A 13,113-nucleotide genomic window follows, 5' to 3' on the forward strand; every position below is an offset into this window, starting at 1 on the left:
GTTGGATTCTACCTCATCCACAAAAATCACACTATATTTCCTTCCTTTATTTAATCTGCTTACTGCCCATCTGTTGCCCAATCTCATGCATACTTACCCCGTCTAAATTCTCTTTTCTCATCTCTCAGTCATTTGACTTTTTGGTCTTCCAACCATTGCTCTTTAGTCCATCTATTGGATAATGAGCTCTTGGAATCCATAGACTCATACAATGTGGGCTATGTTCTGTACTCTTCCTGTGAGAGACTCCCATTTCCTACCCCCGAACAAAGCGAAGTTTCTTTTTCAACCCGGACTACATTTAGCATTTGTCTGTGCTTCATGACAACCATGGAGAGGAAGCAGGGAGAGCTGTATGCATTTGAGAGGGGCTCTACAATTTGTGAGAGCATTTTTTTTAAACTGGAAAAGACAATGTTACTAAGTCACATAGGCTCCTGTCACTAATGATGTGTACATTTGCCCATCAGAAATGCAGTGTCACACACCAACTAATTTTATGAGAAATAGTGATGTTAAGAGCATTGTGTGTGACAATAATAATACTTCTAATAAGGCAGAATAAAAAGATCTCGCTATCTAAGGGCTTAATCTGAACTTCATTTTTTGGCTGGCAGAAGAGTATTTTAGAAAATTGTTAAGTCAAAAATTAAGTAGGTTAAAATGCTTGTTTCTTTTTGTTTATTTGTTTTGGGTTTTTAAAAATTTTTATCTGTTTAAGATGACAGAGTCTCGTTCCGTTGCCCAGGCTGGAGTGCAGTGGCACAACCTTGGCTCACTGCAACCTCTGCCTCTTGGCTTCAAACAATTCTCGTGCCTCAGCCTCCCTAGTACCTGCTGGGATTACAGGTGCACACCACCACACCCAGCTAATTTTTCTATTTTTAGTAGAGATGGGGTTTTATCATGTTGGCCAGGCTGGTCTCGAACTCCAGGTGAAATGCCCACCTGGGCCTCCTAAAGTGCTGAGATTACAGGCTGAGCTACCAGGCCTGGCTCCTCATATGGGTTTTAAATGTATATCTAATTCTTATTTCTTCTTTGCTTCTCTTTTTGATGACTGAATCATCTAAGTGAAGTAAGACAGACACATAGTGCAAATATTGTATAATTTCATTTATATGAGATACCTACATTGTCAAATTCATAGAGACAGAAAGTACAATGGTTACCAGGAGCTGGGAGGAGGGGAAACCAAGAAGAAACACTTGGTTTCTGTTTAGTCATCTCTTACCAGGCTTGAACTTAACCTCAGAGCAGCTGAGTCTGGGTGGTCTAAATCTACATAATTAATTGAAAAGTAATAATAGCTTGACAATAACACTTACTGAGTACATACGAAGTGCCAGGCTTAAGTGTCAGACATGATCTACGTCAAGAAACAGTTTTAGGCAGATTTACAAATGCCATATTAGTTTACTATCCTCTACTACCTATTTGCTCTCAAAAGCAAGTAAACAAAGCCCACATATCCCATTCCAGAATCAGGAAAACAAAGAGACATTTCTCTGTGCCAAAGAGCCTGTCAGCCAATAATATTTGCGAAGCTTACCACGCAGCTTACGGTGTCATGTGTTATGAAGTGGAAATTTCTGGACAGGCTATATTTCAATCCATTACATTTGTTTATGAAAACAAGCTTGCAGGTATTGCTGATCTTTTATATAGAAAGTCTATTCTCTAGGAAAGAATCTGGTTCAGTTAATTATGATGGAGAGAATAATGCATGGAAACAACAGTTCAAAACCGACAGTAAATCCACCTCAAAGCAAAAGCATTTCTGCTTTTTCTCAAGTAGCTGTGTTAATGTGGCATAAGAGAAAGCCTGACTAGCAGGTATAATTAAAGTATGAATCACAGGAATAAGCATGAGTAACTATGAAAACACCTACAAGAAATAAGCCCATTATAACATGATAAACTTTAGGGAATCATGAGTGAAGGGTAGGAGAAAAAATCCTAATTCCATGTAAATGCAATGATGGGCCTGAGTGGAAACATATTGATAAACAATAGCATCAATGTATTATTAGTACAGCATCTGTGTGAGGCTGTGGAACATAGCATATTCTGCCTTATGCTATATGGGTACTTATTTTCCACATTTCCTTTTTCTGAGAACTGCTTGAGGTCACGGATAATGCTTCTGTCTTTTTATAGAAATCACTTCCCCACCGAGACCTCAGTAATGTAGACAGTAGACATAAAACATATCATTACATACATGAATGGGCAAATGATAACCTATATCGTAGAATGTACATCTGCCCTGGCATGTAACACTTTTAAAGAAAACTAAATATTGACATCCAACATATTAAATGCAACTTATGAAACACCAATGATGCATTTTTAAAGACTTAATCACAGTACGATGATTTAATGAAAAACAAGAAGAGAATGTTATATTTTATCGTTTCATATCTCAGCAGTTTGGCACTGGATTCAGTTGATAGGAACAGCAACATGGCAAAAGCTGAAAGGAAACTGTTTGGCCTGGGTGGTTTTTTGTCTTTCAGGCAGAGTAATGAGTAAATACAAAATCACCTCTGGTGAAACACAGTCCACTGGTGTTTATGTCATGTCATTTCATTAACTGACAAACAGAATTACTGCCTCTCCCTTCCCCAAACCTGCAAAAGAAAAAAAAAAATGGAAGAGTATTTAGTTAACAAAAACAAATTCAACACTTGGAGTTAAAATGGCTCTAATAGTGACCGGCCATTTTGCCAATATGGGGCCAAAGATGTGAATATGGATGGAAGGTGTTTTGAGATGGAGTCGTTGTGTCACTCAGGCTGGAGTGCAGTGGAGTAATCTCGGCTCATGGCAATCTCCGCCTCCCGGATTCCAGTGACTCTCCTGCCTCAGCCTCCCAAGTAGCTGGGACTACAGGCGTGCGCCACCAGGCCGAGCTAATTTTTGTATTTTTTAGTAGAAACTGGGTTTCACCGTGTTGGCCAGTATGGTCTCCAACTCCTGACCTCAAGTGATTCTCCTACATCAGCCTCCCAAAATGCTGGTATTACAGGCGTTAACTCACTGCGCCTGGCCCATACTGTTTACATTATCTTATCTGTTTTAGGTTTACATGTTATTTTTAATGTTCGTGTACATTTAAAAAGTTGAAACCAAGAATCTTGACTGGCTCTGAAACTTAATTGGGAAAAATGTAAAGCACTTTAGTGGAATTTTTCCCATGATCTGTAGAATAGTTTTTAAACAGATGGTTCATATGGACAAAGCAATGAAAATGCAGAAATTAAAAGCAGATCCTTAAGAACAATATCTGAGTTCTCAGAAATCCTATAGATGATGTCAGGACGAGATGTAAAGCAGTCGTTTCTTTTGCTGTCAAGGTTTTAAGGGAACAGAAATTTATTAGGTGAACCTCCACCGGAGGAAGGATAAAGCCTGTGGGTAGGAGTTAACTATTTATTTCAAACTCCAGTCCACTTCAACAATTTGAAAATTTTCCCGCTCCTAGGACAATTCCATCCAGGTGCCAATAGGAGATACTACTATTGTGATGCAAATAGGTATTCTACTAGAAGTAGGAGCACGTAGAGTGAGGATGACTTGAAAAATCGTCCCACCTTCCCAGCTATGGAGTGGGGGCAGGGGGAAGAAACACCTCCAGGCTGGATCGTTGAAGCTGAGGGGTGGGAAAGCGACGGGACAATTTTTCAACGTGGAATTCAAATGCATTCGGTGGGGAAGTGTGAAGTAAAATCTAAACGAACGCTACACAGTAGTATCTTCCATCTACGCTTCAAAATACTCAAACTTTAGGGAAACTTAACGTTGGTTTTTCTCCCAGAGAATTGTAGGGAGTGGGTGGAGGGGACACTGTTAGGGGAGGTATATTGGGAGTCAGATCCTTTTGTGGAGCGAGGGACCCCGAAGTGTCACCAAGGGCTAGCCGAAACCAGGGGCCCAAGAGGGGACAGGGCTAACACCCCAGCCAAGGCCGGAGCGCAAGCGCGGGGCTGCAACGCGGGGAGCCCTGGAGCCCAGTGCGGGCGGACGGGTGGGGCAGGAGGGCAAAGGGGCGAAGGGGAGGGGTGGCGCTGGGTGGGAGCGCGGCGGCGGGGAGGAGGGTCTGGGAGCCCGGGTGCGATTTGCAAGCGCTCTGAGCCTGCGTCCGCCGAGGGGGAGGGTTTCCCCAGCCCGGCCGGAGTTGCGGCTGTGCGCTGCTTCTGGCTCACAACGCCGACGACTGTCAAGAGAGTTGGGGAGTGGAACTGCCGGAAGTGTCTGCGCGCCGTGAGAGAAACTTTCCTGCTCCGGCCGCGGCCCGGAGCCTCGCCGCCCCTGCGCTCCGAACGACGATGCGTCCAGATGACAACAACCTGAGCGGACTCGCGCCTCGGCCCGCCGCCCGCGCCTGCGCTCGCCTAGCCTCGGGGGAGGAAGACTGAGCCCGGCGCAGGCGGCGCGGCGCTCGGGGCCCGTTTCCTCCGCGCAATCAGTCCCCTCGCGTCCCGGCGCCTTCTCCGCGATCGCGCGACCCCAGCGCCCGCCGCGGCCGCCGGCTGCCCCCGCCCTGACCGCCGGCCCGGACGTGTCCGCGGCCGCCGCTGGCAGCGCCTGTGCCATGGGGCTGCCCACTCTGGAGTTCAGCGATTCCTACTTGGACAGCCCAGATTTCAGGGAGCGCTTGCAGTGTCACGAGATTGAGCTGGAGCGAACCAACAAGTTCATCAAGGAGCTCATTAAGGACGGCTCTCTGCTCATTGGGGCGTTGAGGAGTAAGTAGGGCTGGCGGGGGAGTGGACACCCGGATCTGGAGAGTCCCCGCGGGGTGCGGGTCTGAAGGGTGGGTTGGAGGAGTCGGAGCTTCTTTTGTTTGAATGGATTTGGGGACAAAAGCTGAAGAGCTCCCCTGCTGGTGGCCAACAAAGTTTGTTCTTGAGGTGTTCTTTACTTACTTACATGTCTACAGGGATGGGGAAAGTTCTCTACAGGGCACTGGAATATATCCTGAGGAAAGTCGTTCAAAGTCATTTCGTTGTGTAATGCTCCTAGGAAGATGTTGGGGACTTTAATTTTTTTTTTAAATTTATTGTGTCTATTAATAGTTTGAACTAAAAAAGCCCTTAAGGGGGGAATCAAGAGTTTGTCTTGAGGATAAAATTAGGCTAGTTTAGTGATATTGAAAGAAAATTATTAATGTCTCTCATACGTCAGTGGCTCTTCATTGGACACAGTCATTGAGTTGGCTTTTTAAAAAGCATACATTTGCAGTTTTGCCATTTTGTAAGATAATGGAAGACAGCAAGGCACCAGTGCATTTTAACTCTGCAAGTTTTCTGTGCGTCTTAGTTTTGGTTTGCATTGTGTGGGTGTTGGGTGTGTCATTGGGATGAAAGTTAAGGGGTTAAAGGCCAATCAGAACTTTTGATGATCTGTAGAATATAAAGACTGTTATAGTCTATAATATAGGGCTTCTTCCACCTCCTTTCCCATACACCTCTTGATCAAATTTTCCTTCCTCCTTTTATCCTCTGGATCTTTGCTTTAATTACTAAGACCTAAGAGTATCTGAAACTGAAGAGTTTCTCTTACAGAGAATTGAGCACAATTACATGATATGGCTTGTTACCTTTCCCAGGAGGTATTTGCATCTTTTAAAAAATTTATTTTTATTTATTTATGTATTTATTTATTTTCCATCTTCAAAGGAGCCTGTGAAAATTATTTGCATCTTAATAGAGGCTTCTGGATGTTTTAGCTACTGAAATGAAGCCGTGGAATCTCTCTGGTCACTTAAAGCTGGGTGAATGAGGTACTTTCAAAAGGTAGAGAGACCTTTGGGTGATCTAGTAACCCCCAGGACATATATGGGGGCATCATCTTTGTATAACAACATGATAGGGATGTGTGCGCCTAAAACTGAGACAATACTAGTAACGGATCTATATTTTGAAACATGTATTAACAGTAAGGAGAGAGCTTAGCAAGATGTCTTGAAATTAATGTGCTCCAAAATATCTTTTATTTTAATCATCCCAAATGTTAAAACATTTACTTAACCGCTTGTGTTACTTAACCAAGGTAAAGATAATATATTTTATGCCCATATTCACTTAATTTCTGAATTTGAGGCTACTACTAATAATGGTATTTACTGTGATTTGTGAAAAATATAGTTTGTCTGCAATTCTTGCCACCCTACATAAACACTAATGTGAACTGTCCTTCCTCTGGCTTGCAAATCCTGGTTAAAGTCTCGCGGGACTAACCTCTTTGCATCTAAGAGAGCATGATGCCTCTTCAAAAACAGCTGCATCTCAGAGTGTCAAATGCCAAGCCAGTTCTTGTTGGGGGTGCCAGATATTCTACATTTTTCTCCCTGCTCTGCTTGAGATAAACTTTAGTGTTTCAGAAGGTGAAAATACTTACATACCTGTGATAAATGCTCTGACATGTACATTATATTACGAGTGACATTACATACTTTATTATGATGGTTGAATCTAGCTTTGTAAAAGTCAGGTGATTCCCGTCATTATAGGTTTGTTCTTCCATTCATAAGTGAAGAAATCTTGGGAGCGTAGGCTCTTTGAAGATATAGGCCCTGCATCATTAATTTGGCTTATGCACTTAAATATACAACCTGCTGTCTTTCTAGGATTCTTAAGTTTGTGGTGAGAGTGTATTACTTTAACTAACGTTCGATTATTACTTCTTTCATTGTGAAAAGGAAAAGATTTTATTCCTTGGTAAAAGGATTCCTAACAGCAGCTGCCAAATGGGAGGGATTTTGGAGCAAAGGAACCCTTGAAGTCACACTGTAGCACTGATTTTTTTCGTACCAAGCCACCTTTTGTCCCTTGGGGAGGATGCTCTGAGGCTGGGCAGCTGCTTGGATAGGAGGAGTGTGTCAGAAAGGATTTGAAGCCTGCTTGGTTCTATCACTGGCTGCCCCTGCCCTGACCACTAGCCCAGACATGTCCCCTGGCATAGCTGGCAGTGCTTGTACCATGGGGCTGACCATTCCACTGTGGGAGCATCCCTGTACCATGAGTCTGCCCACTCCACTAAGGGAGTCCTTCTTCCCCCAGCCTGTCCTTTCTGTTTTTCTTTCCTGCCTGGGGAGGACTTCACCTTCCCTAACTTTATATAGACTATTTCAATAGATGTATCCATTACCCATTTCAGTTTTTTTAGCACTGCACTGTTATTTTTATTAATAATTAATGCATTCTTAATGTAACCTTATTAAGCAATCATCAGTGTATTTCTAAGCGTATTATATTATTTTTATCCCTGTTGTTAACTTTTCCCGTGAGGGTTTTGACTTGCACTCTCTTAGGTAATACACGCCTGACTATTCCAATAAGAGTCACACATGCTCCTTGCTCTGTGGTTCAAGTTGTAATTTCTTCAGTAGACTATTTGGAAGGCTCCTTTAAATTGAACTAGAAGATTTCAATTGAACTAGATAATTTCAATTTTAAATAATACGTATAACATACTTAACACGTGTTTAAACATCCATTATTTTTATTTTATTTATTTATTTATTTTTTGTGACGGAGTCTCGCTCTGTCGCCCAGGCTGGAGTGCAGTGGCGCGATCTCGGCTCACTGCAAGCTCCGCCTCCCAGGTTCACACCATTCTCCTGCCTCAGCCTCCCAAGTAGCTGGGACTACAGGTGCCCGCCACCACACCTGGCTAATATTTTGTATTTTTTTTTAGTAGAGATGGGGTTTCACCGTGTTAGCCAGGATGATCTCGATCTCCTGACCTCGTGATCTGCCCGCCTCAGCCTCCCAAAGTGCTGGTATTACAGGTGTGAGCCACCGTGCCTGGCCAACATCCATTATTACGTTTCAGATTCATGTCCACTTGGGGAAAAAGGATAATAGTTAATTAAGTGTATCGACCTAGACTTGGATTTGACTTTTGGTGTTATCAAGTACAGTGTGACAGTTGGCAAGTAAGTTAACCTCTCTTAGTCCTAACTTTCATGTGAAGTGAGGAAAATCTATACAAATCTTATCATTAGGATTGTTTGCTCATTTTGTTATATGCCACATAGATATTTTGTGAGTGATGTTTGAAAATATTCTTACTGGTGAATAGTTTTAGTTAATGGTGTATGACTGAACATCTCTACCCTTTTCATCAAATATAATTCTTTGAACTGTATCCTTTTAACAGGTCTCAGTCTTAAAATTTGAGCTGTGAAAAAGTAGGTTACTTTTGCTTATTAATTTTTTTTCCTTTTAGGAATTATATTCAAAGAAACATTTCAAAATTGATTTTTTATATAATTTGCCTTTTACTTTTTCTTGTCTTTATACTTTTGAATTCAAAGAGTCATCTTTAAGTAAAATGAGCTTTCTCCTTGTAATAATACACAGACCCCAAAAAAGAGACAAAAAGAGAATAGACAGAAATAAACAGAATGGAAACTTGATAAGCAAGGAGATTTTCATTTATTTATTTTTTTTGAGACAGGGTCACTCTGTCATGGAGTGCAGTGATACAGACACGGCTCACTGCAGCCTCTACCTCCCAGGCTCAGGTGATCCTCCCACCTCAGCCTCCCCAGTAGCTGGGACCATAGGAATGCACCACCAGGCCAGGCTAATTTTTGATATTTTTTGTAGAGTCGAGGTTTTCACCTTGAGGTTGTCCAGGCTGGTCTCATCAAACCCCTGGGTTCAAGCGATCTGCCTGCCTCCACCTCCCAAAGGGCTGAGATTACAGGTGTGAGCCACCATATCCAGTGCCACAAGATTTTAAGTGTTCTAACCACACACACAAAAGTGATAAGTTTATGGGATAATGATCATATTAGCATGATTTAGCCATTCCACAATGTATCAAATATATATAACATCATGTTATGTCTATCAAAACATTATATTGTACACCATAAATACATACAACTTTTATTTGTCAATAAAAAATAAAAAAAGAAATAAATAGCAAGAGTTATACTCACTGAATTGAATTGATTGGGTGGGGACAGCATTATCAGCATTCCTTCTCCACCCTAGCCTGCAGCATCTTGGCTATCCTTTCTTCCTTATTTCAGTCTTCTAGTTCCCTTAAGCTGCAACTGGACTGCTGTTTGGTTTGCTTTTTGGAAAATGTTTCTAAACTTGTATGTTTAGTATTGATCAAAGGAAAAAAAAGATAATGGAGTCTTGTATACATTTAATTATTTATTGTGATAATTAAATATACACAAGCATGGAACTCTAATTCTATGCTTATAACATTCATGCAATCTTAAAAGCAAATCAGCTTACAAAGTAAATAAAAACAATATTGTGAAACCAATACAAAACTTGTCAGCAACATTTAGTTAATCTAATGGCTGATGTTATTGTGCTGAAGCTCATTTTCTTCTCAGAGATTGCTGATAATATCTAGTGTGTTGTTGATGATTCATTTTCTCACACTTTTCCCAGTTGCAACCTGCAGTTCTTGAGAATCTTCTTGCCCTGATGAAGGCCTTCCTTCCATCAGAAGCTTTATTTGTTTATTACTCGGTCATGTTGCCTTTGTTCTGGTAGCAGTTGTTCCTGGCACTAGTGATCCATGACCCTGGCACTAGTGATCCATGACCCAAATGAAGATGGCACCGATTATGTTGATGATGTGGACAATGCAGTCAATTAAGGCATTAGCCAGAGGAGAGCACAGTTTCTTAAAGGTGTCTACCCTGAGTGTCCACAGACCTCAGTTTGAGATACGCTGCTATGATACATTTTTGATTTGAGAATTAAGTGGGTGTTTATAGTGAAGGAAAACCCTAAGTGCAAATAACAGGTGGAAACGCCTTAGACAAGATGAGGCACCTCTGCCTTTCATTTTCTGTGTTTCACTAATGCAACTTAGCCTTTTTTCACTCAGTGTTTTACTTTTTAAGCCAGCTTTGATTTTGTGTGTGTGTTCAGGGCCCACTTAGCTACTAGAATTTTTGGTGGCACAAGGAAAGAATTAAAAGGGGGAAAAAGGCAAGTTTACAAAATTTGAGACTTCCCATAGTTACTGCCCTATTTACTTGGTCATCCTTTAGCTTCTTGTAAGAACTGCCATTGTTTTAGGATATTTTTGGTTATATAAATTTGCACATAGGTTTTTTTTTTTTTGAAGTGGAACTCATCGCAGATTCCTGTTTGTTTTGCAAGAGTTCCTTATTCCACTAAGGTTGTTTGCTTGTGTAGTTGGGCAGCCTAATCAGAGGTGTGGAGGTGTAATTACTTCAACCATTCATTTACTTCTTATAATCATTAGAATTTAAGTTAAATGAGCAGAAGTAATTGCATCTTTCAGATGAGCTGTAATTAATTTTAGGAACTAGTAGATTAGGAATGTGGTGCTTTAAGGTTCTGTTTCCAGAGACCTGTTGCAAGTAAAAGCAGTTATACTTGTGTTAATTTAAATGTGAGCCTGGGCACTTATTAGAGTGAAATTAAATTGGGCTGGCTATTTACTTCCATCTACCTCTCTTCTCATGATCTCCATGAGCTTAATAGGTGCCCTTTAACAGTATCTTTATTTCTCCTAGATTTCTTTTTTCAGCCCGTTATAATTAAAGGCCTCTCCTGGGTTAGGTCAGAGAATGGGTCGCTGTCGGAAAAAAAAACAGTTCCTGTCTAGTGGAGACTGGCTTAGCAATAACTACCTTTTGCACTGCCTGTTACAGTTATGATCAAGGTACTTTCAGAGTGCAGGAAACGCAGGTAACCACTACACTTTAAGTCACTGAAGAGCTGATTTAGCAAGTGTCCATTCATTTATTAACATTTCTTAGAGTACAGTGCTGATTGTGTTAATGATGGTGTTTAAGAATTATTCAGATTATATAAGGTGAAAATGATGAAGCTTACATTAGGATTGCTTTCTTTTCTTTTCTTTTTTTTCATGGAGTCTCGCTGTGTTGCCAGGCTGGAGTGCAGTGGCATGATCTTGGCTTGCTGCAACCTCTGCCTCCCCAGTTCAAGCAATTCTCCTGTCTCACCCTCCCAAGTAACTGGGATTACAGGCGTGTGCCACCACCCCTGGCTAATTTTTTGTATTTTTAGTAGAGATAGGGTTTCACCATGTTGGCCAGGCTGGTCGCAAACTCCTGACCTCAAGTGATCCACCCACCTCAGCTTCCCAGAGTGCTGGGATTACAGGCGTGATCCATAGCACCTGGCCAGGATCGCGTTGGTGTCAAGTGCAGTTTTTATTAATGTATATATGGAGAGTGGCAAATCTTTTCTCTAGATTCATAAATAAATAATATCCTAATATTTTAAAATTAGGATATTAAGCTGCATTAAGTAAATGATATGCAACACTGAAATGTTTATTTTAGATAGATAAGAAAGGTTGAAGGAAAGGGGGGTTATTTAGTCTAAAGTCACTTTCATGAATATTGATTTCCTGCCAGAGCTGTGATTGCCACCTTTTCTGGCCCAGCTATCCCTGCTGTATGAATGGTAATTTCTGCTCATTTCAGCCTTCTAGGCCGGTGCCAGCCTCCCTGCAGCTCCACCTGCCACCCACCAATTTCACCTTGCAGCTCTGCCAGTCTTCCTTTTCCTCTAGCCTGCTGAACCTCTGCCCAGCATCTGATAATCCTTATAGTATAGCTCCAGTGGTTCAGGCCTCATCAACCACGGGCTGCTTCTTGCTGACTTTCATCCTGAAAATTAAAATCACATGCTGAGGCCAGGCACGGTGGCTCACGGCTGTAATCCCAGCACTTTGGGAGGCTGAGGTCGGTGGATCACTTGAGGTCAGGAATTCGAGACCGGCCTGGCCAACATGGTGAAACTCCGTCTCTACTAAAAATACAAAAAAGTTAGCCAGGCATGGTTGTGCATGCTTGTAATCACAGCTACTCAGGAGGCTGAGGCAGGAGAATAGCTTGAACCCAGGAGGCAGAGGTTGCAGTGAGCTGAGATCGCGCCATTGCACTCCAGCCTGGTTGACAGAGTGAGACTGTCTCAAAAAGAAGTAGAAAATAATAAAAACACTTGCTGAGCACCTGGATCTGGAAGGCACAGGACCTGTGCTCCATCTTTTACAGCTGCCGTATTCTGAGTTATAATGGCTGGTTTTTGTATAAGTGTAGCAACTTACATAACATTTGTTCACCTTAATGGCCCTTGAAGCAAAGGAAAAGAGGCAGGATGATAACAGGACAGTCAATGGAAATGTAATTATTTTAATTATTTTGTCTTTGGCTAGGTGAATTTAAACATCAGCCTGGATATTTCTGGTAGGGTAGATTCTTCTCTCTAGGATTCATTTGCTCTTGATGCCCAGGTTGGAATGCAATCGCACGATCTCAGCTCACCGCAACCTCCACCTCCCGGATTCAAGCTATTTTCCTGCCTCAGCCTCCCAAGGAGCTGGGATTATAGGCGGCCATCATCACGCCCAGCTAATTTTTTGTATTTTTAGTAGAGATGGGGTTTCACCATGTTGGTCAGGCTGGTCTCAAACTCCTGACCTCAGGCAATCCACCCTCCTCGGCCTCCCAAAGTGCTGTGATTACAGGCTTGAGCCACCGCACCCGGCCTCTAGGATTCATTTAACCAGAATATTTGGTTAATCAGAATACTCCATTCTTTATATCTGCAGTATTCTGATTCTTTTCTCAAGAATCCAGTTATAATACTAAAGAAAGTGTTTTGGTGAACACAAATAGAACAGTGTGTGTAAGGAATGTGAATTGTGGAATAATAGTAATAGTAGCTAATAATCTGTCAGTTGTCCCAACCTTTTTCCTTTTTTGCAGACATGGGAACACATAAAAGAGGAAAAATAAGCCTGAATTTTCTAGGATTTTGAGAATAATTCCTCTAATTTAATTTTTACATGGAATATAGTGGGAAAAAGCTAGGATAAGACTAATAGTGGCTGGGCGTGATGGCTTACAGCTGTAATCCCAGTGCTTTGGGAGGCTAAGGCAAATGGATCGTTTGAGTTCGAGTTGGAGACAAGCCTGGGCAACATGACGAAACCCCATCTCTACGAAGTATACAAAAAATTAACTGGTGTAGTGATGCGTGCCTGTAGTCCCAGCTCCTTGGGAGGCTGAGGTGGGAAGATCGATTGAAGATCTGGAGGTTGAGGATGCAGTGAACCATG

General features: G+C 41.9%; 1 protein-coding gene and 1 long non-coding RNA gene across 2 annotated transcripts in view; one reads left to right on the forward strand and one right to left on the reverse strand.

The window, feature by feature from the left end:
• Positions 1 to 1,095: 1,095 nt before the first annotated feature.
• LOC130540609 (uncharacterized) lies at positions 1,096 to 4,874 on the reverse strand. Its single transcript, XR_008954604.2, has 2 exons — positions 4,552 to 4,874; positions 1,096 to 2,633 (listed from the first exon to the last, which is right to left on the reverse strand). It is a non-coding gene; the product is annotated as an uncharacterized LOC130540609 (long non-coding RNA).
• The window catches only part of ARHGAP42 (Rho GTPase activating protein 42), a 306,430-nt gene continuing 297,146 nt past the window's right edge, over positions 3,830 to 13,113 (forward strand). The window contains exon 1 of the mRNA XM_003828397.7: positions 3,830 to 4,751. Within this exon, the coding sequence (XP_003828445.1) occupies positions 4,598 to 4,751 (154 nt within the window). The 5' untranslated portion in view covers positions 3,830 to 4,597. The remainder of the gene's footprint in view (positions 4,752 to 13,113) is intronic.

The sequence above is a fragment of the Pan paniscus genome, chromosome 9 (assembly GCF_029289425.2).
Source record: "Pan paniscus chromosome 9, NHGRI_mPanPan1-v2.0_pri, whole genome shotgun sequence".
Classification (NCBI taxonomy): Eukaryota; Metazoa; Chordata; class Mammalia; order Primates; family Hominidae; genus Pan; species Pan paniscus.